At 43.8% G+C, this 25042-nt stretch overlaps 1 protein-coding gene across 5 annotated transcripts in view; it reads right to left on the bottom strand.

Moving 5' to 3' along the window:
- STK32B (serine/threonine kinase 32B) overlaps positions 1-25042 on the bottom strand; it is a 284286-nt gene that overhangs the window by 204302 nt on the left and 54942 nt on the right. For 3 of the 5 annotated variants that reach the window (XM_045017298.1, XM_045017297.1, XM_045017296.1), the window contains exon 2: positions 9464-9519. In XM_045017298.1, the coding sequence (XP_044873233.1) occupies positions 9464-9519 (56 nt within the window). Of the gene's footprint in view, positions 1-9463; positions 9520-10849; positions 10925-25042 lie in introns of those variants that run through there. The other 2 variants (XM_045017299.1, XM_045017300.1) reach the window with 1 other exon arrangement.

The raw sequence follows: 25042 nt of genomic DNA, 5'->3' as shown, positions 1-25042 counted from the left end.
GACAGAAACCAGTCTTAAGATACCAATATAGGATCATGCACTCAGCATGTCAAATCTGCTCTAACATTTGAAATTAAGATAACTTTTAAAATCAATTTAAACACAATATTTATAAAAAGCGTTTTAAACAAGCACCTGCTCCTGAAAGGTGCTAAACTCTCTCTACTCCCACTGAAGATGAGGGGGTTGAGCAATATGGAGGTGCTCGTGATGGGATCAGACCCTCTGTTATTATAGGATACACATGTAACGTGTAAAGATGTGTCTTTAAAAAAAGTCAAAGCAACTGTTACAACAACTTGTTTCTACACATTTTTCAACATATAATTTTCTTTGAGATTAATGAGAATTTTCATTAAAATACTTCAGATATTTTCTGGAAATCATGGAATGTTTGTATTGCTTAAATACTTTCAAATTCTTGGAGACATAGGCCCCAACTCCGCGGATGCTCCAGCCCTGGAGCACCCACGGGGAAAAAATTAGTGGGTGCTCTGCACCTACCAGCAGCCAAACTCCCCGACCACCACCCCACCTCCTCCTCCTCCTCCCCCCTGAGCATGCGGCATCCCTGCTCCTCTGCCTACCTCCCAGCACTTCCTGCCACCATCAAACAGCTGTTTGGCAGCTCTGGGAGGGCAGGGGAGGAGCGGGAATGTGGTGTGCTCAGGGGAGGAGGCAGGGAAGAGGCGGGGTCGGGGCAGGGACTTGGGGAAGGAGTCGGAATAGGGGCAGGGAGGGAGCCAAGTTGGGGTGGGGACTTCGGGGAAGGGGTTGGAATCGGGGCAGGACAGGGGTAGGGCCTCATAGAAGGGGTGGAGTCAGGGCAGGGCTGGGGACAGAGGGGGGTGGAGCACCCACCGGCAGTAGCAGAAGTCTGCGCCTCTGCTTGGAGACATTTTGAAACATGGACCATAACAAGTGCAAAAATAAAAATGGGAACACAAATCCAACATTTGTAAAGAGAAACAGGCTAACTGATGTGTAAATGGGGAGGCCAGTGAACAGTTCCCTCATTTGCACATAAGTGTGGGATTCTGCACCTGCTGTGCTCCCATTGCAAATGTTATCCATTTAGAATTTTCTTGTGAATATCAAATCAATAATTAGAGCTCTGTACAGTTGGTACCCCCAGCTTCAGTGTCAGTGGCAGCTGCTGAATTTGTCTATCAGTTTGGTTTTAGAGTATGTGATGCTGATTTTTAAAATGTCCCTTACGAAATGTTCTAGCCACAGAGAGTTGTTTCTACATGCCTGAGCTGCTGTCGCTGGGAGACTGAATAGTCCCTTTCACCTGATAAAATCTAAAGACTGATGTGTTTCCTCTACTTTTTGTTCTCTTAAAGCTAGCAGCTGACAAAGAATCTGACAAGGGCAATATTCACACAGAGTTGCCTTCCCCATGGAGCCAGCTGGAGAGTGAAACTGATGTGATTATGACTTCAGAGCTAGATTGCGCCTTTGAGGCACAATCCAGAGTAAAGTCCAGTGCTGAGCTACATTCTGCCTCTGAGTTCTCCAACATGCAAAGGGAGGACACACACTATTACACAAATTTGAGATCCAGTTTACACCACCTGCTCAACAGGTCCCCAGGACTGCAATTCTACCTAGCTCTCACACCGTTGTGTAACGGAGGTGGGGTCTGGAAAATGATTTATTGTATAAAAAGATGGCAGAATGTGTCTCTTAACCAGTTTCAGTCTGCTACCTGTACCCTGCAGAGAAATTCACTGTGCTGTGCAGTATCCCCACCTAGTCAAATGTCCCTAAACAAACACTTACTCTCCCAATGATGGGGATTGCTGAGAATCACTTTCCCTGCTGGAGAACATATACTTGTTACATCTCCCATCTACCCAGGAAAGTCACAGTTCCACGTGTTCTTTGCTGGGCTCCGGAGCAGCTGCCTAGGGGAAACAACTGGAAGCAGAGGTGAGGCACTCTGTCCCCAGCACGCTGTTAGTCCCAACTAAGTTGCTCCTGTCTATGTCTGGGACAAATGTGCTAAGACAATAGATAATAAAGGTATATAGGGATACAGAATCTATCCTCCACTCCTGATCTGTCTCCTCATGCTCCGAGCCACTAATATCCATGGTCTCAGCTAGGTGGCCCTGGCCATAGACTGGAGAAACTTAGAAAGGAGTGTTATAGACCTAGCTTCACACCACTAAGGAATTTCCCTGACCCAGTGAAACCTCAGCTGCCCTTTTAAGGCATGACCAATACAAAACAGCTGGAACAGAGGCAAAACATCTAGCCCAGTATCTTCTCATGTCACTTATAGCTCGAGAATATTTGTGGCCATACTACCAAGAAACGTTATTACTCTGCACTGGTGCAGTATGTTGCTGTTGGATAAACTGTAGATTATTAGAAAATACTTTGCCAATTATTCAGTAAAACAGACTATGACTGTGGGACTTATTCTGGTCTCCCATCCGTTTTACACCAGTGTCGCTCCCTTGACTTAAGTAGAACTATTCCTGATTTATGCCAGTGCCCATTAAGCATCAGATGTGAGCCCTGAGTCTCAACACCAGAGATATATAGGAGAAGGAAGTGTTTGTACATTCAAATCATAATTTAAATTTAATTTAAGGAGGTCAGATTGTCAGGGTGTGTTCTAGGGGCAGACAAGCAGGGCGATGACCCTGGATGCCAATTTCCAGGGAGTGGCACACTGCTTAGCATTTTTATTTTGCTGTTTTTTCCACTCTGATTGGCTAGCTGTGGGGTGGTGTTCTGGGGTATTTTGTTCTTTTTGTTTCGGCTGCTCGTGGGGTGGTGGTTCCACAAACGTTTTACGCCGTAGCTAGTAAAATAGGGGCCGCTCCTGCAGACTGTTCAATGTACTTGACAATTTGAACAGAGAATTTGAAGTCTGGTACAATATCATCCCTGGAAAGTAGACCTAAATGCAAATTATCCTTCCTGTGCAAGCCTGCAATTACATGGTTACATCTGCAGTAAACTTAAATGAAAATTATAGTATTTCATTCCTAGTCAATATTTGATTTATTGAATATCCAAATATATAATTTTTACTGTAATTTGATTAGACCCACATTTTACAGAACTCTATTAAGGAAGAAAAGAAAATCTAGTTAGATCAGATGCAAGCACACACTTGCAATATTTGACAGGGTGTAAAACAACCGTTACCTGGACTTATTTTAGGAATTTGCAGTTTGAATGATTTATTTCAATTTTGTTCCCCGCTGGACTTCCTACAGTCACAAACCAGGAAAAGAAACACTGAATACCAAGCGGAAGGCTATTCTTGAGGAATTTCCGACTTGGCCAGCTCCGGGTATTAGAGAAAATATTTAATGGTACAGTGCCCTGAACTTCGAAAGTTCCCTTCACCCAGAGATCTCAAGATACTGTGAAATATCAGCGCCCTGTGGTACAGAGGAGAAAACTGGGAAAGTGAGCTACTCAGACCATAGAGGAAGTTAGGGACAAAGTCAGTGGGACTGCTCACTTGTCTAAAGGTACATATATGCTTGCAGATCTTACTGAATCACTACCTAAATCAGGCTCAGAACTTAGGTCACTCGGTATTTAAGTATCAGAGGGGTAGCCGTGTTAGTCTGGTTCTGTAAAAGCAGCAAAGAATCCTGTGGCACCTTATAGACTAACAGACGTTTTGCAGCATGAGCTTTCGTGGGTGAATACCCACTTCTTCGGATGCAAGTGGTGGAAATTTCCTGGGGCAGGTAAATATAAGCAAGCAAGAAGCAAGCTAGAGATAACGAGGTTAGATCAATCGGTATTTAAGGACACCCTTTGCTGAATTGCAGCCTTAGCTGTCAGAGGAGCCTCCTCCTGAGCAGGGTAAATAAACCTTTTTATTCAGGAAAACTAATTTTACTCCTTTTTTCCTCCCCCTCCACATCCATGGCCCCTTTCCTATCCTGCTCACAGTCATTGTGGTATAGCTTTTCACTTTCTCTAGTAAAAGAACTACTACTGTAGTTACAAGACTGCATCTGCCCTGTCAATCTCAATAGAGATAGTGCTCCTCTCAGAGAATGGTGCATGTTGGTATAGGGTCATTTGAAAGTCCGGTGGCCACTTCTCAGGTCTTTATATCTCAAGAGCTCATCCTCCTATCTGCTGAGTGGCATGTGAATTCTCATTACAACAAATATCATTGCAGTAAAATATTGACGATAAACTGCCACTCAGGTGTCAACAAAAGTCAGGAAAAATGCTTTCTTGTTCTCTGAGGCTGTCTCTAGGGAGACGGGTAGCTGCTGAGGGAGTTCGCTCCAGAGGGGAAGAGGACAGCTGATGGAGAGAATCACCTTGAGCACTGTGCACAAAAGCATGCTGAGCTGTGCAGAGTCTTTGCCTGGCTGTCATCAGCTGCCACCTGCAGTCAAACCCTGCAGAGGTCTAAGGTTGCTGTAGCAACCACTGTAATTTTAAGATATATCTACATAGACACTGCATCCCAGTAGCAGTAAAATATAAAGTTAGGAGTGTCATAAAAAGTCCTACCACTGTCACAAGACAAAAGAGGCTGGGGTGGCCATAAGAGGGGGGAACAACAATCACCGCTCCTTAAAATGGAAATTTAACAACATGATGAAGGAAGCCAGACTGAATAGCAACATCTACTTCCCGAGCAGATGCAAGAAACACATCATCCCCAGAGGACTCTCCATCTCTAACCATCGGACCACTACATACAACTCCAAGTGTGTGTGAAAGCTCTGCAGAAGGACCTCGGAAAAACTGAGGAACCATCTTACATACTCCAGAAGGGAGCTCCTCAAACGAGAAATTATCACATGCTCCCAAACACTGGAGGAAGAAAAAAAAACCAGGAAACTCAGAACAACCCTAAAAAAGGCTGATGGCAGCCATCCAACACAAAAACAAAAAGTGGAACCACCTCTGGGAGATACCATGACACCAGAACCCCCATGTGAACAAGACACAACACCTCAACATCATCAACCTATCAAGACTGCCCCTCACTGGAACTGAAGTATTTGTACTCTCCAAGAGACTGGATTTCTGCTCCACCACAGAATCTGATACCATACTAACATGTGGAGAACTAGAAAATTCTTCTGCTGACACCAGCTCAAGGAATTCTGTCACAACAAAGATACCACTACCCACAACTATCACATTCCCACCAACAGTCATAAGGAAAAAAAAGAATAATTTGACTGGACACCCTCCAGTAGACAAAACCACACATTGGATGATAACATCCATTGCTTCAGGGGAAAGAAATCAGTGATATTCTCAGCAAATATTGCATCTACCATAATCTCTCCACTACTGATATAGGATAGCTATACAGCCAATGAAATCCAACCATCAGATAGCGATCAAGCCAACAGACAAAGGGGGAATCATCATAGTCTTTAATAGTGATGACTATGTCAACGAGGCTAACAAACAAATCTCGCAACCTACTATAAAGAACTCAAAAGAGATCCCAAACCACAGTTTACACAAGAATTTAAAGGTACCATCAAATCCTTCCCCAAACAACTCCAAGAGAAACTCTACAACCTCATCCCCCATGAACCCACCCCGGAGACCTTTTACATGCTCCACAGGACACACAAACGAGGGAACCCAGGCAGACCCATCATACCTGGCCCTGGCACTCTTACTGAAAGCATATAGGACTCATAGAAACCATCTTCAAACCACTCACCACACAAAGAGCCAGCTTCCTCTAAGACACTACTGACTTCCTGCAGAAACTCTGCAACTTTCACAACCTCCCAGAGAGCACCATTCTTGCCACAATGGATGCCACCTTTACATACACCAACATCCTTCACCATGATGGCATCACTGCCTTCCTCAAATACTTATAAGATAACATACAGCACTCTGAAATCCACCCCAAATGCATTGCCAAACACCCACAGGAACTTTACATTTAACAAACTCTGTGTTCAAACCATAGGAACAGCCATGGGTACTAGGATGTTTCTTCATTATCCCAACCTCTTCATAGCCACCTTGAGGAAGGATTTCTGGAAAATATGGACCATGAAACCGATGATATACCTGAGTTACATCAATGATACTTTCATCCTCTGGAGAGATGACCTAAACTCCCTCAGATTTCCACCATAACTTAATAACCACTGTCCATCCATCAAATTCTTTTTAGAACACTCCCACATCAGCATCAATTTCCTGTATACCATGATCAGCTTCAACAATGGAACCCAATAGACAACTATCTGTAAGAAGTCCATGAATCACCACACTTACCTCCACAGATCAAGCAGCCACCCTAGAAATGTCAAGAAATAAGTTTCTCAGCCAGGCACTCAGGTACCACAGAATTTGCTCTGAAGAGAAAGTCTGCATACACACCTAAACACATTTAAAACCACCTTCACTAAATAGGGCACTCCACCAGATATATGGACCACATCATGGAAAGGACCACCCAAACTCCCTGGGAGAACCCATTTCAACAGTCTGGGGGGGAACCACTCACCACACATCCCAATTTGTCACCTACCACCTCACAGTAGAAGTCTTTTCTGAACCCACCCTTCTGGCCTGCAAACAACCACCAACCCTCACCAACCTCATCAACAGAATAAAGCTCCCCACAGATTAGGGCACACCAACTGAAAGCAGCACCAGACCCTGCCAGAACAACAGATGCAAAACCTGTAAACATATCTCCACTGCTACAATGATCAACACCTCTACACATAACACACCTTTCAGGATCCATGGATCATATACATGCCTATCACAACATGTGGCATACCTCATCCAGTACACGAAATTCCGCAGCAACAACAACTATGTGGGTGAAACCAGACAGTCCTATGCTCTTGAGCTCACAAAGAAAAGACAAAAACACCATATCATCCATGAGCAAACACTTTTCATAAATCGATCACTCCATATATGACCTCTCAGTCCTCTTCCTCCAAGGAAACCTGTGTAATACCGTCAAAAGATGAGTCTGGGAACTTAAATTCATAATTCCACTAGAGCCTAAAAACCATGAACTTAAACAGAGACACTGTGTTTATGGCTCATTAGAACAATTTGTAACACATCCTACTGCCTGCTAGCATGTGTGAACCCCTTATGCTTAACAATCTGTCTCAACTTGTATTTAGCTCAGACACTCTGGTTACCTTCCCCAGTCCTGAGAGAGCCCAAAAAGCTTGTCCCTTCCACCGGCAAAGGTTGGTTCAGTAAAAGATATTACCTCACCTATCTTGACCCAAAGGCAAGTCAAGAAAAGTGCCATGCTCTGCAAGCACAAATAAAATACAGGACATAAATCAGGGAGAGGGTTTTACAATAGGTTCAGGCACAATTTACCAAAATAAAGAAATGATGAGGCAACAACACTGTGCTTTGGTGCTTTCTGTCATGAGGAGGTTCCACAAGGAGATTGACAGGTAAAGTTGGGATCAAAGTCATTCCTGAATGGATGGTAGGGGCTGAAAGTGATTTGCTGAAAAAAAAACTTTTTTGGAAGCTGTGCTTTTGACATGTCGTCCTTGTGGATACCATAGGACAGGCCATCTTAACATGTGTTTTCTTCTTTTACTGTTTGTGAAAGAGTCAGAAGATGGAGTGGAACTCTTTTGTGTTGCTTTGGGATAAATGAGTACATTATTTAGAAGACTATTTTGTTGCACTGACAACTGTACATTAAACAAATTATGTTAAAAGATGAGCAGCATGTTTATATTTCTTCCTATTGTTCAGTGGATGCTCTAGGACAGTGTTTCCCAAACTTGGGATGCCGCTTGTGTAGGGAAAGCCCGTGGCGGGCTGAGACAGTTTGTTTACCTGCCCCGTCTGCAGGTTCCGCCGATAGCAGCTCCCACTGGCTGCAGTTCGCTGCTCCAGGCCAATGGGAGCTGCTGGAAGCAGCGTGGGCTGAGGGATGTACTGGCCACTACAAGTTTGGGAAACACTGCTCATGGGGACTGTGAATCTAAATCCAAATGATAAAAAGGGTCAGAGAACACTGCAGTCAACTGCACCCCAAACAAATAATCAGCACCAGGAAAGGCTGTCATATTGGGAATTACAAAAACAAACAGTGCTTCATGAACCATTGTCTTTTAGGTAGCATTGCCATCTGCCCCACATGACAAGAGTGGATCCACCAGCTAGCTCCTGAAGAGCTCAGAGGGCTGTAGCGTTCAGTTTTCCCTTCCCTTACAAAACAACTGCATCTGGCATAAAGAGCCAGGGCCTTTTGGGGAAGGCAGTGTTGTCAGGGTGAGGGGGCAACTCTGAGGGAAAGAGAGTAATGCATGGACCCCTCAAGGGTTAGGATCATTTGGAAATACCTATCAATACTTATCCTGGATCTAACCTGTACCCCCAACAATGGAGTCATTAAGGACCTCTGTAGTTTCAGTTTGATGTGACATTCTAGTAGTGCTGTGTGATAGTAAACAGTTACTGTGTTCCACCCCAGAGGTGGCTGAACCTCAGTGATATGGAAGAGGATACTAGAATACAGTTTTGCATGACACTCATTCTTGCAGTCTTACTCAGGCAAAACTTCTCATGAAATTCATTGAACTAAATGAAGATTTACAGCCAAAAGTTTGAAAGTCAGCTTGCGAAGTGATTTGGGCTTCTGCTGGATGAAACACACTGTTACCCATGTAAGACCCCCGATCTTGAAAAAATTCATATATGACTTAATCATAAGTGTGGGAGTAGTTCCAAAGAACACAGTGAGCATGTGCTTAAATTAAATCTCCTGAATCAAGATCTAACTCATTATAATTATTTGATCTGTTGTCCAAGTTATATGCAAGCTTCAAATTTACCATTTCAAGTAATGGTCTCTCTCTAACATTTTCTTAACATGACTCCATCTGACTGCATAGCCTTGTATTTATCCATATGAAAAGTTAAGATCTTGGTTATTACATGATTCTTTATTATTATATACTCATTTGTAAACAAGTCATTGGTTTTCCCCATTCTAGCACATGCTCATTGAATTGAAGAAACATTTTCTATTATAATTACATTTCAGCTTATAGAACTTTACATGTATTTGAATCAATGTAAAAAGTATCTTTGTAACTGAAATATTTTAATCATATTAAAATAGATAAATCAGGATCAGAACAAGATCATTCTTTTCTAGACAGCCTAACTGAGATGTCTGCTACTACTTCTCTCTTTTTTTTTGAAGTTGATTTCTTAGTCGTGCTAAACTCTATGTAAGATATTTACTTATAATCATATTTACACAATTAACTTAAGCAAATGTACTGTAGTCAGAGTAACTTAATTTAATGTACAACCAAAGTTGCACTTAATTTGATTGTGATAAAAAAGCTTCAAAATGCAACTCTGTTAGTCTAACCAGAGTGAATGAGCATATCATATTAGTATGAAGAAATCTGCTGCTAGATTTTATCACCAAAAACAACAACTACTAAACATTGATTCTTACCTTTCCAAAACTCCCTTTCCCAATAGCTCGCAGTATTTGAAAGTGGTCAAAATTAACTGTAAAAGCAAATAGAAAAGAGAGGAATAATAGTTTGTAAAATGCAGACTCAGAATCAGAAAGAGTTATTTAAAAATTAAAAACAATGCAATGTTGCCTACTCTTGTGACTTGATTACAACTCTCATAAAATTTAATGTTTTTCTTAAAATCCCAGGTCCTGGAAATGAAAATATGTTTGGGGGGGAAAGGGGAAAAGCATTGTATGCAGTGTTGTCATAGCCAGTTTGGTCCCAGGATACTAGAGAGACAAGGTGAGTGAGGTGATATCTTATTGGACCAGCTTCTGTTAGGGTAAGAGAGAGAGAAGCTTTTGAGCTTACGCAGAGATGACCTTCCCTCTTTAAAAATAGTTGTTGCAGAGAAAAGCCTGAAAGTATGAACTGAATGTAAACTAAATACTCAGAAACCTGTAAGTAAAATAAAATTAACCCAATTTAAAAAAAAATCTCATGAGTTTAAAGAAACTCAAAATATTTGGGGGGGGGTTTGCTAACACATGGCTTTTGAACATCTAGGATTGGCAATAGTAGGCCAATGGGAGGAGAGAGGCGAAATATATCCTCGTGAGAAGTGGATGACCACAACTGTTGCTTTCCCCATCCCCCACCCAGAGTGATAGGTATAAATTCTGGCCTATGAGTGAATTTTGAGTTGCCTGATTCCACTCTTCTCCTGAGTCAGTCTTATCCACTTTTGATGTCACTGGCTCCAGTCCAATAACTGTCTACAGTTCCCCAGCACAGCAGAGATGGTTTGGAATTTTCACCCTTCCATCCACACAGCAAAATGTATTTTGCAGGGCTCCAGAATCAATGCCAACCTCATTGGGGGAATTTCATTGTTTGTATAACACAGTAAAGATCTTCAGAAGAAGAAACTACAGAAAGTGCAAAGTCTGGTTAAAAAAAATATGGGTTACTGGGATTATGTATGGGATCCTCCCCTCACTGCCACAAACCTAGACACTCAGGGTATGTCTACACTGCAATTAGACACCTGTGGCTGGCCCATGCCAGCTGGCTCAGGCTGTAGGGCTGTTTAATTGCACCATAGATATTTAGGCTCAGGTACAGAAGACCCTCCTACCTTGTAGGGTCCTAGAGTCTGGGCTGCATTGCAGGCCTGAATGTCTACACCACAATTAAACAGCCATGAGCCCGAGACAGCTGACAAGGGCTAGCCACAGGTGTCTAACTGCAGTGTAGACATAGCCTCAGTGAAAGCAAGTTACTTCTCTTCAGGTCTGATTTATTATTGAAAAGGTCATTCTCAAAACACTAATAACTAGTAAACTAAAAATTCCACACTAAACTGTATCAACACTCACAGTTCCTTCATTCCTTCCCTCAGGTCCCAGCTCAGGCTACGCCCAACCTCTCTTGTAACCACATGAGATAATGAGCCAGCTGCACCAGTGAGTCAGCAAATCAGTTAATTTAACAGTTTCCAGCAGTATCATCATCTGCTAATAGGCAACTCTCAGGGCCTCATCTCTTTGTTCAGGCAGAAAATCCATTGAAGTGAAAGGGAGTTTGGATGATGCAAAAGGATCTGCATCAGTCCTTCCCTTTATGGTTTGTTACCTCGGTGCAAAATGTAATTTAAAAAGAAACACACAATTTTCTTAGATGTAATACAAAGCCTACTTCAGAAGATTTTTATCTTAGCATAGAATGGATTTACTCCAGAGTCACACCAATATAAATTAGAGTAGTATCTGCCCTAGAGGTGTTTGCATAGTGGTGTGAGAGAGCAGATTTTGGCTTTCAGAACCTTTCTTAGACCCGCATCAGGGTGATCTCGTTCATGAAATGCTGCATCTAATTAGGGCAATTAGTGTATTGTTACTGTTGTGAATGGTTGACTTTTACTTTGCATAACAATGACCCTCGCTTAACAGCCACGTGTTAGAGACAGTGGAGGGAGACCCTATGTCAACAGCATCGCACACACAGCGAACGGGAGGACAGGTGGCGGCAGGAAGACCAGCAGGCGACTCAAACGCTGCTTGGGCTAATGAGGGAGCAAACGGACACGCTCCGGCGCCTTGTTGATGTTCTGCAGGACCGCAGGCAGGAGGACAGAGCCCCCCTGCAGTGTATCTGCAACCGCCCTCCCCCGCCAAGAAGTCCTGCCCCCCCCTCACCCAAAAGTACAAGACGGAGGGGCGGTAGGGGCCGTGAGAACTGTCACTGCACCACTGCATAGCGCTAATGTACCACACACCTCTCACGCTATACATTTGTAGAAGTGCTTCCCTTACAGGCTCACCCAGTCCCAAATCCAAGTTTCATCCCCCCACTGTGTATTAGATTATTAATAGCTGTTTGCTGTTATTCACTGTTTCGGTCACGTCTTTCGTGTCAGAGGATTTTTTTGTGTATGGGGGGGGAGGGGATTTATAATTGCATGGTATAGCCTACATTACCAGGGTACAGACTTGGGGGCATGATCAACTGCAGGGCACACACACACTGCAGTCAGTAGGCACCAGGGTCACTCTGTGTGGTGTATGCTGCCCCGGGTCATTCTGTGATGTGTATGCTTGTCCAGGGTCCTAGCGCCTGCCACCCCCTTAATGTTAAGGCACGCTGCCCTTACCATGCACTTCCACCGTAGCACCGAGCCTCTCCGCTGCCCTGAGCCCCAACAAGAGCCCTCATCCACGGACAGATACTCACCCTTCCCCCCCACCCCTCACCCCTTCCTACGCCCAAACCCGCAGCCCACTGCCGTCATCCAAACCCCTATCCAAAGAAGGCACCACTTGCCCCTTCCTGCAAACCCACCCCTTCCTGCAATCCCTCCCCTCCATGCACAACCACTTGCAACCGTCCCCACCCCAGAGACCTATGTAGGAGCAGGAGGATGTCATTCCTCTATGGAACAAGCGGTCTGTACATCAGTGCACACCGTGCCCAGCACAGTATGCGTCCATATTTCAACACCTGAACAGAAATGCAAAGTAAAACAAACATTTATTAATAATGAGTGTAACAATTAATTTGCTTTAAAACGTGCTTTGGAAGTGGGGGAAACTTGGAGAACGGGGTATGTAACCGCAGATCTCACTCAACACATAGAGACACAGGCCCAGGGTCAGTTTCTCTTGAAAGCAAGTGAGAGTCATAGGTTACCCTGCTCTCCGAGGAAACTTGCTTTCAAAGCCTCCCGGATACACAGCGCTTCCCGCTGGGATATTCTCTCGGCACGGATGTCTGGCTGAGCGTAAACTGCAGCCAGGCGATTTGCCTCAACCTCCCATCCGGACAAAAAGGTCTCGCCCTTGCTCTCACAGACATTGTGGAGCACACAGCAAGCAGCAATAACTACGGGGATATTCTTTTCGCTGATGTCCGAGCGAGTCAGTAAGCTCCGCCATCTCCCCTTGAGACGTCCGAAAGCACACTCCACCACCATTCTGCACTTGCTCAGCCGGTAGTTGAAGAGTTCCTTCTCTCTGTCCAAGGCGCCTGTATAGGGCTTCATGAGCCAGGGCATTAGCGGGTAGGCTGGGTCCCCGAGGATCACTGTAGGCATCTGCACATCCCCAACCGTTAGTTTGTGTTCCGGGAAGAAAGTACCTGCCTGGAGGCGTTTAAACAGACCAGAGTTCCTGAACACACGCGCGTCATGAACCTTGCCCGCCCACCCAACGAAGATGTTGGTAAACCATCCCCTATGGTCTACCAGTGCTTGCAGCACCATTGAAAAGTAGCCCTTTCGGTTAATGTACTCGCTGGCCTGGTGGGCTGGTGCCAGGATAGGGATGTGAGTCCCATCTATAGCCCCACCGCAGTTTGGGAATCCCATCGCGGCGAAGCCATCTATGATGTCCTGGACGTTTCCGAGAGTCACTACCTTTGAGAGCAGTTGCTCAACGATTGCGTGGGCTACTTCAATCACAGCAACCCCCACAGTAGATTTGCCCACGCCAAAGTGGTTCGCTACTGACCGGTAGCTGTCTGGCGTTGCAAGTTTCCAGAGGGCTATGGCCACTCGCTTCTGCACACTCAGGGCTGCTCGCATCCGGGTGTCCTGGCGCTTCAGGGCAGGGGACAGCAAGTCACAGAGTTCAAGGAAAGTGCCCTTACGCATCCTGAAGTTTCGCAGCCACTGTGATTCATCCCAGACCTGCAGCACTATGCGGTCCCACCAGTCCGTGCTTGTTTCCCGGGCCCAGAATCGCCGTTCCACACCATGAACTTGACCCATTGCCACCATGATCTCCACTGCGCGGCGTACCCTGCTTTCTCAGAGGTCTGCGCCACTCTCCTCACCGCGCTGCCGGAGCCTCCTCGCCCGATTTCTGAGCAGCTGACTGTGGAAGAGGTGGACAATAAGGTGCGAGGAGTTGACAACGGCCATAAGTGCAGCGATGATCGCAGCGGGCTCCATGCTCGCAGTGCTGTGGCGTACGCGCTGTAACTGACAAGAGAAGGGCGCGAACAGATTTCCCGCCGGAGCTTTCAGGGAGGGAGGGTGTGATTGACGGTTCAATGACAACAGTTACCCAAAAGCACCCTCGACACATTTTTCCCCCAGGAGGCATTGGGAGCTCTACCCAGCATTCCAATGGGCAGCGGGGACTGCGGGAACTGTGGGATAGCTTCCCACAGTGCACCGCTTCCAAAGTCGACGCCAGCCCCGTTACTGTGGACTCAGAAATTCGAATTAGTGTATTTACTGTGGATACACAAATTCGACTTCATAAGGTCGAATCCACAAATTCGACTTAAGTAGATTCGAAATAGTCTTGTAGTGTAGACAAGGCCTTAGTGGTAGTGTTCCATGAGATAGATTGAAGGTCACACTACATTCTAAGCCCAGCGCCCAGGTTAGGTGGTAGGGCTGGTAGTTAAGGCAAAAATCCATCATTATACTGGTGGTCTGAGCAAATTTGATATTGAGACACAACTATGGGAATGTGTGATTCAGTTTTTACAATCACTTGCCAGAACAGAATCAAACTTTAAAGTTAAACCCAAAAGCTACAAAACCACATGAACTGAAATTGGCAAAATGTATTGAAACTTATTTAAAAAAATCCCAAGAACTGGCAACTTGTGTGTGTTGTTCTAGCTTTGGCTGTCCATGTCTAATGTGTCCACCACTGTGTTAACTGGGCATCTGCAAAATTATGTATAGCACCTTTGCAAAGTTCCTCTGAAAATGTACCACTTCAGGCAAAAAAAACCAACTCACAAATAAACAAAACTTCCTAGTCATACTTTATACATACCTGTTAAAAATATGTACCAGCCCAGGTAGAATGGGAGAGTAGAGCCCGGGGCGGCCCTAGGATTTCCGCCACCCCAACCAGGGCGGCGCGCCGCGTGGGGAGCTCTGGCGGTCGCCGGTCCCGTGGCTCCAGTGGACCTCCTGTAGACGTGCCTGCGGAGGGTCCGCTGGTCCCGCGGCTCCGGTGGACCTCCCACAGGCATGCCTGCGGATGCTCCACCGAAGCTGCGGGACCAGCGGACCCTCCGCAGGCATGCCTGCGGGAGGTCCACCGGCGCCGCCTGCCGCCCTCCCCTTGGGACGCCGCCCCAAGCGCGCACTTGGCGCGCTGGGGTCTGGAGCCGGCCCTGAGTAGAGCCTCTTAAGGTTGATGTCAGTTATATGACAAGGTTGCAATTAAACAATGGGGCTGCCTGTGATAGCAGGAGACTGGTCTTGATGACCCAGGAGCTCCCTTACAGTCCTAAGTCCCTATGTATAGCAAGTCAATGAGAAAGGCTGATGTCTCAGTGTCACCCTGTCACAATGCTTGTAGTGTGTTTTGTTAACTCAATTAATTATATTTATAATATATCTAAATATTAGATCATTTTTGCTAACTTGCAGCATCTTCGAGGAAGCATTGTTGGTCCATTTGTTGGTGCTGCTATAACAAATATCTGCTTGATAATCACCAGGAAGCAGGATACTAGAGTGTGAGCTAAACAAGCAGTGGGTTAAAGGGGTGCAGTAGCAGAGTCATATCATCTACATGGATCAGGTACAGTGGGTATGCGTAACACACACTGAAGAGTGGGCTACACTGCTGTTGGAGGAAGGCTTATCAAACAGATGAGTCTAATAATATTTTGCTCCAAATGAGGGCTTGCTGCCTGAAAGAGCTGTGCTCCACTCCTTTGGCCCTGGGCAATCCATGGTTATTATTGATCAAAGCTGGTGTCCAGGAGATCTGTTCCTTCAGTGATCCAGAGCTAGTGAAGCCCCAGTCCACCAAGGTTTCTGACGTTTTATGCCCTCTCCCAGCTAGTCACTCTGCACAGGTGCACCCACTGAAGTCAGCCCGAAGGAGTGACTCGCAGGATCAGTGACCAGGATCTCGAAGCTGATCAGAGATGTACATTCTTGTAGCATGTACCGGTTAAGAGAGAGGTGCTCCCCTCAGCTCTTGCTTAAATGGTAGAGAGTGATTTTTACCTCCCTCTTTGACAGCTTTTCTCCTTTGCAAACAAGCTTAACTCTGTAACTCACATACTACATCCCTTTTGATATTTCTTATACATTTTAGTGATTTGGTTTTAAACCAGACACCTCTGTTTAAAGACAATGTCATTTGATTGAGCATGGCCTCCTGCCTGCACTCCTTAGGCAGGTAGAAGTCCTATTTATGTGAATGGGAGTTTGGCCTCACAAAGGATAGGACTGGGTTCTTTAGCTAGGCCATAGGTTGATTTTGGCTAGACCAGCGTAAGACTTGTTAGGCTGGATTTCCTCTCAATATAATTCAGGAGAAAATAAGTGAAAGGAGAATCAGGTTCATTGGCTTCAACTGACATACTACAGACATGCAACAGGCATAGCTTGGATCAGAGTCTGGGCCACCAAGGCTGGTCCCCAATTACAGCTGGATAGCATTGGATGTAGATTCGTCTCCAGCAATTTGAAATTAATTTCACACAAGTTACAACAGAGATATATTATATTGTTATGCCGCACCAGATTGATTTTGAAATGTATCATTTTAATAAGGGATTTTATTTTTGTAAGAACCTAGATTAAACATTCATTTTTAGCTGGGGGAAGGAAGTTTATTAATGTTCTCTTAAACTCTATTTCTCTAAATGTTGTTCTTTAATGGTTATCATTACTCTTAATGACTAGGATAATGTATTTATTATAGGGGGTTTAAATGTAAATTGGACTTCTTCAAGAAGAAAATGATTAAATGAGGCATTTGTCCCTTTTGGTTTAACTCAGATTATTAATAAACCACATACAAGTGATTAAAAATACAGCCACAGTAATTGATTTAATGTTCACAACTTTCACTCTCAGCATGAACCTTAAGTGAAAGGTTACCCTTTTCAACCTAACATTAAGAGAAAACAATGTTGTCTTTGCGTGGGTTGCTATAAAACAAGTCCCTTACTTTAAATTTTAAAGTGAATGTCTACTTCTAGGTCCTGAAGTTAAGACGGACAAGGTGGATCTGCCAGACAATGAAAAGGGACACAACCAATTGGTAGTTGTCAGGCAGGTGAAAAGGAATCCTGGCTTCCTATAGCCATGCCAACCTGAACTGTGATCTTCATAGATAACGAAAGCACAGGTTGAATCCTGGTCCTATAGAAGTCAGGGGCAATGCTCCCTCACACCTTAGATTAAAACCAGAGTTGTGGGGTCTGGGTCAACGCTTAGATTGGCCACTCCCCTCCAGCACGTCTGATTCAGTAGGTGGCACTCTTTCCTCTAACTCAGTGCTGACCCAGTGCTCTCAGCATGATGCTAGAGAAGGGTAGGAGGGACATTTTTTCAGATGAGACGTCAGTCAAAATAGCAATATTCAATTTTAGGACTATGATATTTTAAACAGTAGACCTATCGGAGGTCAAGATGAACAGAAAAACATTAAATATAGCAGAGAAAAGGTGAGTGCGGTAATATCTTTTATTGGACCAACTTCTGTTGGTGAGAAAGACAAGCTTTGCTGCTTACACAGAGCTGTTCTTCAGGTCTAGGAAACTTACTCCGAGTGACACAGTTAAATACAAGATCATTTAGCATAAGTAGTTAACACATAAAGAAGAGCTCCATGTATACTCTAAAGGTTGTCTCTCACACTAACAGAACTTGGGCCGATAAAAGTTATTAGCCCATACACCTGTTCTCTCTAATATCCTGGCTACAACAACACTGCATACATTAAATATAGAAGTCAGCTTAGCAATACAGATGTGACTAACAGAGTATTGCAAACTAAATTGAGTGCTACCTTAGTGTTATACAAGTCCATCGTCCTCAGGTATTGATTTTCATCCTTCCTTCTGATTTGCCTTTTCTTGTACTTGCCTTTTCCTATTTAATCACACAATTTGTATGTTCTTTTAGTGTGTTTTTCTCTGTTGTGAACATTCAGGACTGCAGTGCCACAGCTGATGCTGAGATGAGCCATGACCTCCAGTAGTTCTTGTGCTTAAAATATCATCAAGATCAGACAGTGTCTGTGCAATTAGGGTATCACAACTACAGAGTTCTCATCCCTTAACGTATTACACATCTAACACTCTTGCAGAGACTGGCATTGTAACTAATGATGTTTTGCTAGTGTAATCCACACACCTTCTGGGTGTGGTGTTCTGTCCCATCTAGAAGACCACTTAGCGAAAGAGATAAAATTATACTGCTTTACAGCCTTAGCTAACAGCTAGTTGCTTTTAGCTTATGCGGTAGAGAGAGGCTCATGCACTAAGCTCCAGAGGTCCCAGGTTCGATCCTGCCTGCTGATGACCAGGATCTGTCGGTGTTACACTAGCACAGAATCCAGGTGAGACAAGGGTATGGCTGGCAGGGGAACTCATTCTTTACCAGCAGTAATATGACTATTGCTCTTTTAAAAATAGTTTTCTTGGTATCCTTCACTTGGGAGGAAAACATTTCCTTCCCAACTTTTGGGGAAGTGGATGCATTTTATCTTTACAAGTTTTTAAGCAAGCACCGTTTGCAAGCGGGTTATCATGTGTAGCATAATAGAGGTGAATGGTGCTTTACAAACATGTAGGAAAATAAAGTATCTCATGGAGACTGCAGTCTGAGAGCCTGATCTTGCATTTGTTACTCATTCAAATTTCCAACCAGCATGAGTGGGAGTCGTGACTACAGATTCCAGGTTCAGGCCCTACATTAGATCCAGCACAATGATTAAGGATTAGATGTCAGGAAGTGATTCCTTCCCCCAGTGTATTGTTTATTTTATTTTATTTTCTTCCTCTGAAGTATCAAGGATGGTCATGGCTGGAGATGGGACATTAGAGAGGACCAGGGCTCTGAGGTAGCACCGAGCATTCTCTCTTTCTCTCAGCTGCTTGGCTGGCTGGTTTTTGCTCACATGTTCAGGGTCTAACTGATCAGTATACGTGATGTTGGGAAGTAATTTCCCCCCAGCTCAGATTGGCAGTAACCTCAGTGTTTTCTCACATTCCTCTGCAGCATGAGTGTGTGGTTCACTTTCCAGGATTATCGGGGGTATATCTCACCTAGTCATTTCCCTGACACTGTGGAGGCCTGGGCCACTAGTGGTACCTCACTCCCTCCTATTCTAATAGTCTAGTCTCCTGTGGGCTGTAATACTTTGGTCTAATTTTGGTTATTGAGTTTAGTGTGCGGGTGCTGGGTCCCATTGGTGGCCTGTGATATGCAGGAGGTCAGAGTGGATGATCTGGTGGTCTCTTCCGGCCTTAAACTCTAAGACTATATTTGAGAGTGGGAGCAGATAGTGCTAGAGCAGAGGTTGTGAGTGGAAAGCAGGGAGTGACTCATATGCTAAGTGTCCAGAAGAGAGGACTGTAGCAAGAAAAGCAGCTAAAAGAATCCTGTTATAATGTGTAAATTATAGTAAACTTTCATACAGACTCTTTAACTTAAATCTTTTTCTGACTTGTTGGCATGTAGATTTCCCCAAATCAGAGTCCCTTACACATTTGTACATGAATGCCATTTTAGAGAAGTAATTCTAAGAGAATTTAAGCAAGTCTATAGGAGACCTAACTTGCTCATCAGCTCTGAGTGTGGCCCTTAGAATATATATTTTACTTGGGCATTTACAGAGTCTAGAAATTAGTTTGGATTCCCCGCCCCCCATCTCTCTTCCACCCAAACAAATTCAGAAAACTTGAAATCAAGCCCCCCCTCCCTCCCCCCCGGGATGACACCTGGAACTGAGGTACATATTTAGATCAATCAAAACATTTTGTAAATTCCTGTCAATTTCAGCTAATTGTTTCAGTTTAAAAAAGGGGAAAACATTCAGAGATATTGAAACCGTTCCTGATCCCAGGTCTCCCATTTCTCAGACCAGCACTCTCACAACCAGTCTATAGAGTAAGAGACCCACTGAAGAATAACCAATAACACAGTGATATGGGCACTCCCATGCGGGACCTGCATTCAAGTCTTCCACATATCAGATAAATGTCCTAACCACTGGGCTACTGGATAGAAGGGGGTAGGAATAGTTCTCCCTTCACTTTCAAATTTCCTTTCCTTTGATTAAAAAACAAATTTGTAAACCTGCTAATACTTCCTAAATAAAAGTTAAAATACTGTTAAAGACGTCCAATATCAAAATAAAACATTCTGTTTTGGATCAAACAAAATACTTCATTCAACCCAAACCTATTTTTATTGACTTTTCAATTTGCAGACAGTTCCAAAACGTTTTGGTTGAGGACTGACCCGAAATGAAATTTTATATTTTGTAACTGCCAACAAACCAAAAAATAAAAATAAAAAACCCAGTAGTTATTGGCACAGCTCTGGTTGTGAGGTACTCAGATAATATGGTAATGGGTCCATTTCAATACAAAGAAATAGATAAAATAATACTTGGAGTTAATATAAATTAGCCATAGAGTTGAGAACGGAACCTGATGCCCAGTCCAGCCATACCGCCTCCCAGATGACATTGGTATAGCTGAAAGGATGTAACACAGCAGAAAGTTCCTAAAGCAGTAAAAAGATATATATAGGAAAGTAAGATCTACACATTTCCTGGTCTCCTACCCCTCACAAAAAGTAGACCATTAGGAAAATAACATTCACATCACAGTCTATTGACTTTTTACGGCCATACTGCAGACAAACTGGATAATTTTCATGGAAATGTCTATTACTTATCCTTTTGCATAGACTATACAGAATTATATGCATAATGATGTGTTAAAATAATAGAGTCCTTTACATGCATTCACCCCACTTGCATTATTCGTGAGTGGTGCAGTGATTCGAGCCGAATAAAAATAAGCAAACCATTATTTTCACACAGATCACTACATTTTTGATTCATGCCACTTCAGATAGGAACACAAAATTTCCACTCCCTGATTTGTAGGTTTACTTAGGAATTTAATTTAAAATATTCTCATTTTCAGCATCATTTCTTCAATTGTAACTTACATGTGGCTGAGGTGATGATTTGAAAACAAGGTGGATTTTGTAGAGTGCTGACTTACCTATTGTGCGCTCAATGTGGCTGAGGTATATTTATTGTGTAAAAATATCATTAGTCCAAATACATTAATAAGTGTTATTTGAAGAATTTTACACTCCATAAAATAAAACATATACCTCAGCTTAAGTAGTATAGATGCAGATATATACAACTTTAGCATTGCTGAAAAGAATGCATAGGAATTTGATTTGAAATTGTTTAAGCAACTCAGTAGATGTTGGTATCTAGATGTTGCTATTCTGAGCTAGTTTTCCTAAGTAATCCCACTGACTTCATTCAGTTGCACAGGTGTAACTGAGACCAAAATATGATCCAAGCTCATACAGCTGAAAAAAATCAAAACCATGACTGAGTCCTTTATGAAGCATAAGCAAAAACCACATGGCATTTGAATCAGGGGAACATGTGTTTCTCTATTAATTCCCAGTATAAAGTTCTAGAAAGCCAAGGAATTTGGATGAAACTGTTTCTACTTTGCATTCATCATCCATTTCACATGATACAGAACTCTAACAAATCAGTTACCGCCTAGGGCTAAGCACCAGAACACTCTGCTGCACACCAGTGCCACTTTGAACTTGACAGATCTAAAGCAACTGAATGGAGACCTCCTGCTTTAAGAACAAAATTTGTTTCCCCACCACCACCACTTGAGCCAAGTGACCCTACCAGCTGTTAGAAGCACAGAGTTTATGACACACACTTGAGCAGATCTGATTGCACACAGTAGAGAGTAGAGAACAGTAGAACTTGGGCCTGATCCTGCAATGGGTTCCCCTGTGTCTACGTGGAGTTCATTGTGGCTCTGTATCTCGCTACTGTGATACAGGTACACTACCTCTCTGTTTCTGACAAACTTGAAATTTTAAAGTTGCATTAGTTTTTTAAAATTACAAGGAATACAAAGGGAACAGTGTCTTGCAGCTCTTTCTAGCACCAGGTTCATATGCCATAACCTAGCCAGGGCTGGTGCAACCATTTAGGCAAACTAGGCAGCCGCCTAGGGTGCCTAGTAGTTGAGGGTGCCTAAAAGCCCGCTCAGGCGAGGAGGTGGAGTGGAGATGAGCTTGGGGGGGGCACGGAGAGGGCCACCCGCAGTAACGGGGGGGGGGGCGCACAGGGGAACCGCTCCCTGCCCCAGATCACCTCCACTCTACCTCCTCCGCTGAGCACACAGCCCCCGCTCTAAGGCCTTGTCCACACTAAAAAGGGGGTTCGAATTAGGGTACGCAAATTCAGCTACGGGAATAGCGTAGCTGAATTCGAAGTACCCTAATTCGAACTACTCACCCGTCCAGATGCGGCGGGGTCGAACTCCGCGGCTCCCCCGTCGACTCCACCACCGCCGTTTGCAGTGGTGGAGTACCGGAGTCGACCGCGGCGCTTCTGGAGTTCGAACTATCGCGTCTAGATCAGACGCGATAGTTCGAACTCCGTGAAGTCGAACTCACCGCGTCGACCCGCGCTGTGAGTATGGACCTGCCCTAAGTGTCCTCCAATCGGCGCTGCAAGCCTGGGAGGGGAGGAGAATTAGAGCGGTGCCGACGTGTTCAGCGGAGGAGGCAGAGCTGAGGTGAGCTGGGGTGGGCTCCCCAGGCGGGGTTAGCTGCCGCGGGAGAGCGGGAGTCTCCCCAGGCGGGGTTAGATGCCGTGGAGGGGGGGTAGCTTCTGCGGGGGAGGGGGGCTCCCCGGACAGGGGGGTGGCATCTAACCCCGGGTGAGGGGGTGGCGCAAGGTGGAAGTTTCGCCTAGGGCACAAAACTTCCTTGCACCGGCCCTGAATCTAGCCAGAGTTTTCTTCCATAAAAGATAGGGTTACCACATTACAATATACTTTAAAAGGTTTGCCTGGAGACAATGCTTCACAATGAAACACTCAGCCAAGGAGCTAGAGTTTGATTCAAGTCTACTTTGTGCCTTAAACATCTGGTAATTTTTTTACATTCTGCTTCCATTTCATATGTAACTCAGAGAACTAGAATAACTAAATATTATTTTTTCCTTGTGGATTCTACATGTACCTTTTACTCATTTGGCAGTATTATTATTGGGTTTTCAAGGGCTCTCCAGAATGCTTTTTCCATTTGGTTATTTTGTACATTCTAACGCTTTTTGAACAGACAGAGATATGACGATTACAAGCCACAAGGTTGTTCTGGCAGTGCCTAAGTAAATTTGAGCCGAGATCACAGCTTGTTAAACTGCTACTGCCTTTGTATGCACGAGCACAGAAGATGAGTAGCCAGCTATATGCAGTTATGTATTCAGCTGCCATAATGGAGTCTTGAAGGTGAACAAATATATACAGGAGAAACATGACAAGTACTTAAAAATTAGATTAAGGGGCATAAAATGTTATATTAGATGGAATCATAGTCCATATTGCTCTATTTATAGAAAATGCATTAGCGAAGAGAGAGAATGTTCAAACTGAGGATAAAACATAAGCTTTTGTTGACAGAATGTTAAAAGCAGCTGTACCTTGAGGCAAGCAGAGAATAAAACAGGGTACCTAAATGAAGTTTGAGATTAGAATATGCCACCAATATATATTCATTTTATTAGGAAGATGAGAAGAACCTAGTAATTAGGAAAACGATAGGTATTTGGAGAGAAAGATAACAGCAGTTTCCAGGGTGATCTTTTATTTCACTAATGCTACATTTTTCTATCATTGCGTTTCAGAGCTTTGCATTTAAACTGAATGAAGACATTTCAATTCTTCAAGCATAATGACTGTTTTAAGACAAATTTACCTGCTGTTTCTAATTACTGTTTTAATCATTCTCTTAATTATTTTCTTAATTATCTACAGTCTGTTTGGATTGAGGAAGATCTGAAGACTTTTGTATGTGCAAAAACTGATAACCAGAGCTAAGTGAAAAGTGGAAAAAAATAGTTCTGTTAGTATTTGTTTGAATTTGAAAATAAATTTCAGTTTGACCATATTTGTGAACTGGCGGTGTTCAGAAAATGTAATTTCTATCCTAAAGGAAATTGGCATTTTAACACTTTGTTTTTGTCCCAAAACAGGATGAAATATTGAAATATCAGAAATGTTTGCAGAATGAAGTGTTCAGAAATGTATCAATTTGTAAATCTCAAAAAATTATATTTTTGTATTGAAATGAAAAGTTGGGTTTTTCTGACATTCTGAATTTTTTTGACATTTTGAAATATCAAAATTAGTTGACAAAAACTGGAATTTCCATCCCACAGGAAATTCTGATATCTCAACATTTTTGTCATCCTGAATTAGGATGACAAATTGAAATATCAGTTTTGTTCATAGAACAAAAAGTTCAGAGAAATTTCTGTTTGGGAATGGTGAACTGTTTGTTTCAGCATTTTTTGTCAAAACAAAACCTTCTAATATGCCTGAATGGAAAAGTTTCATTTCAATTTGTTAAACTGATCAGAATAGTTTCATTTCAAGTCAGTTCAACATTAATCTGTATTTATAAATGCACCTTATGATGGTTTATTGCAGGGGTGGCCAACCTGTGGCTCCAGAGCCACATGCAGCTCTTCAGAAGTTAATGTGCGGCTCCTTGTATAGGCACCGACTCTGGGGCTGGAGCTACAGGTGCCAACTTTCCAATGTGCCGGGGGATGCTCACTGCTCAAACTCTTACTCTGCCACAGGCCCTGCCCCCACTCCACCACTTCCTGCTCCCTTCCCTGAGCCTGTTGTGCTCTTGTTCCTCCCTGCCAGAGCCTCCTGCATGTCATGAAACAGCTGATCAGGAGGTGCGGGGAGGGAGGGGGAGGCGCTGATTGGCCAGGCTGCCGGTGCGCGGGAGGTGCTGGGAGCAGGGGGTGGAGCTGATGAGGGGCTGCTGACATATAACTGTGGCTCTTTGGCAATGTACATTGGTAAATTCTGGCTCCTTTTCAGGCTCAGGTTGGCCACCCATGGTTTATTGCCTCAAGAGAGTTGTCGTTTGGGTGACTAATGCCCTCATTCTCCCCTATGGACCAGGCTCCATCTCCCATGATGTAACACAGCCACATGACTCCTGTGATGCATGACACCACGTAGTCACAGGGAACATT

Source organism: Mauremys mutica, chromosome 5, assembly GCF_020497125.1.
Source record: "Mauremys mutica isolate MM-2020 ecotype Southern chromosome 5, ASM2049712v1, whole genome shotgun sequence".
In the NCBI taxonomy this organism is placed as follows: domain Eukaryota; kingdom Metazoa; phylum Chordata; order Testudines; family Geoemydidae; genus Mauremys; species Mauremys mutica.
Note: the sequence above shows the minus strand (reverse complement) of the source record. Positions and strands in the feature narration are given on the sequence as shown.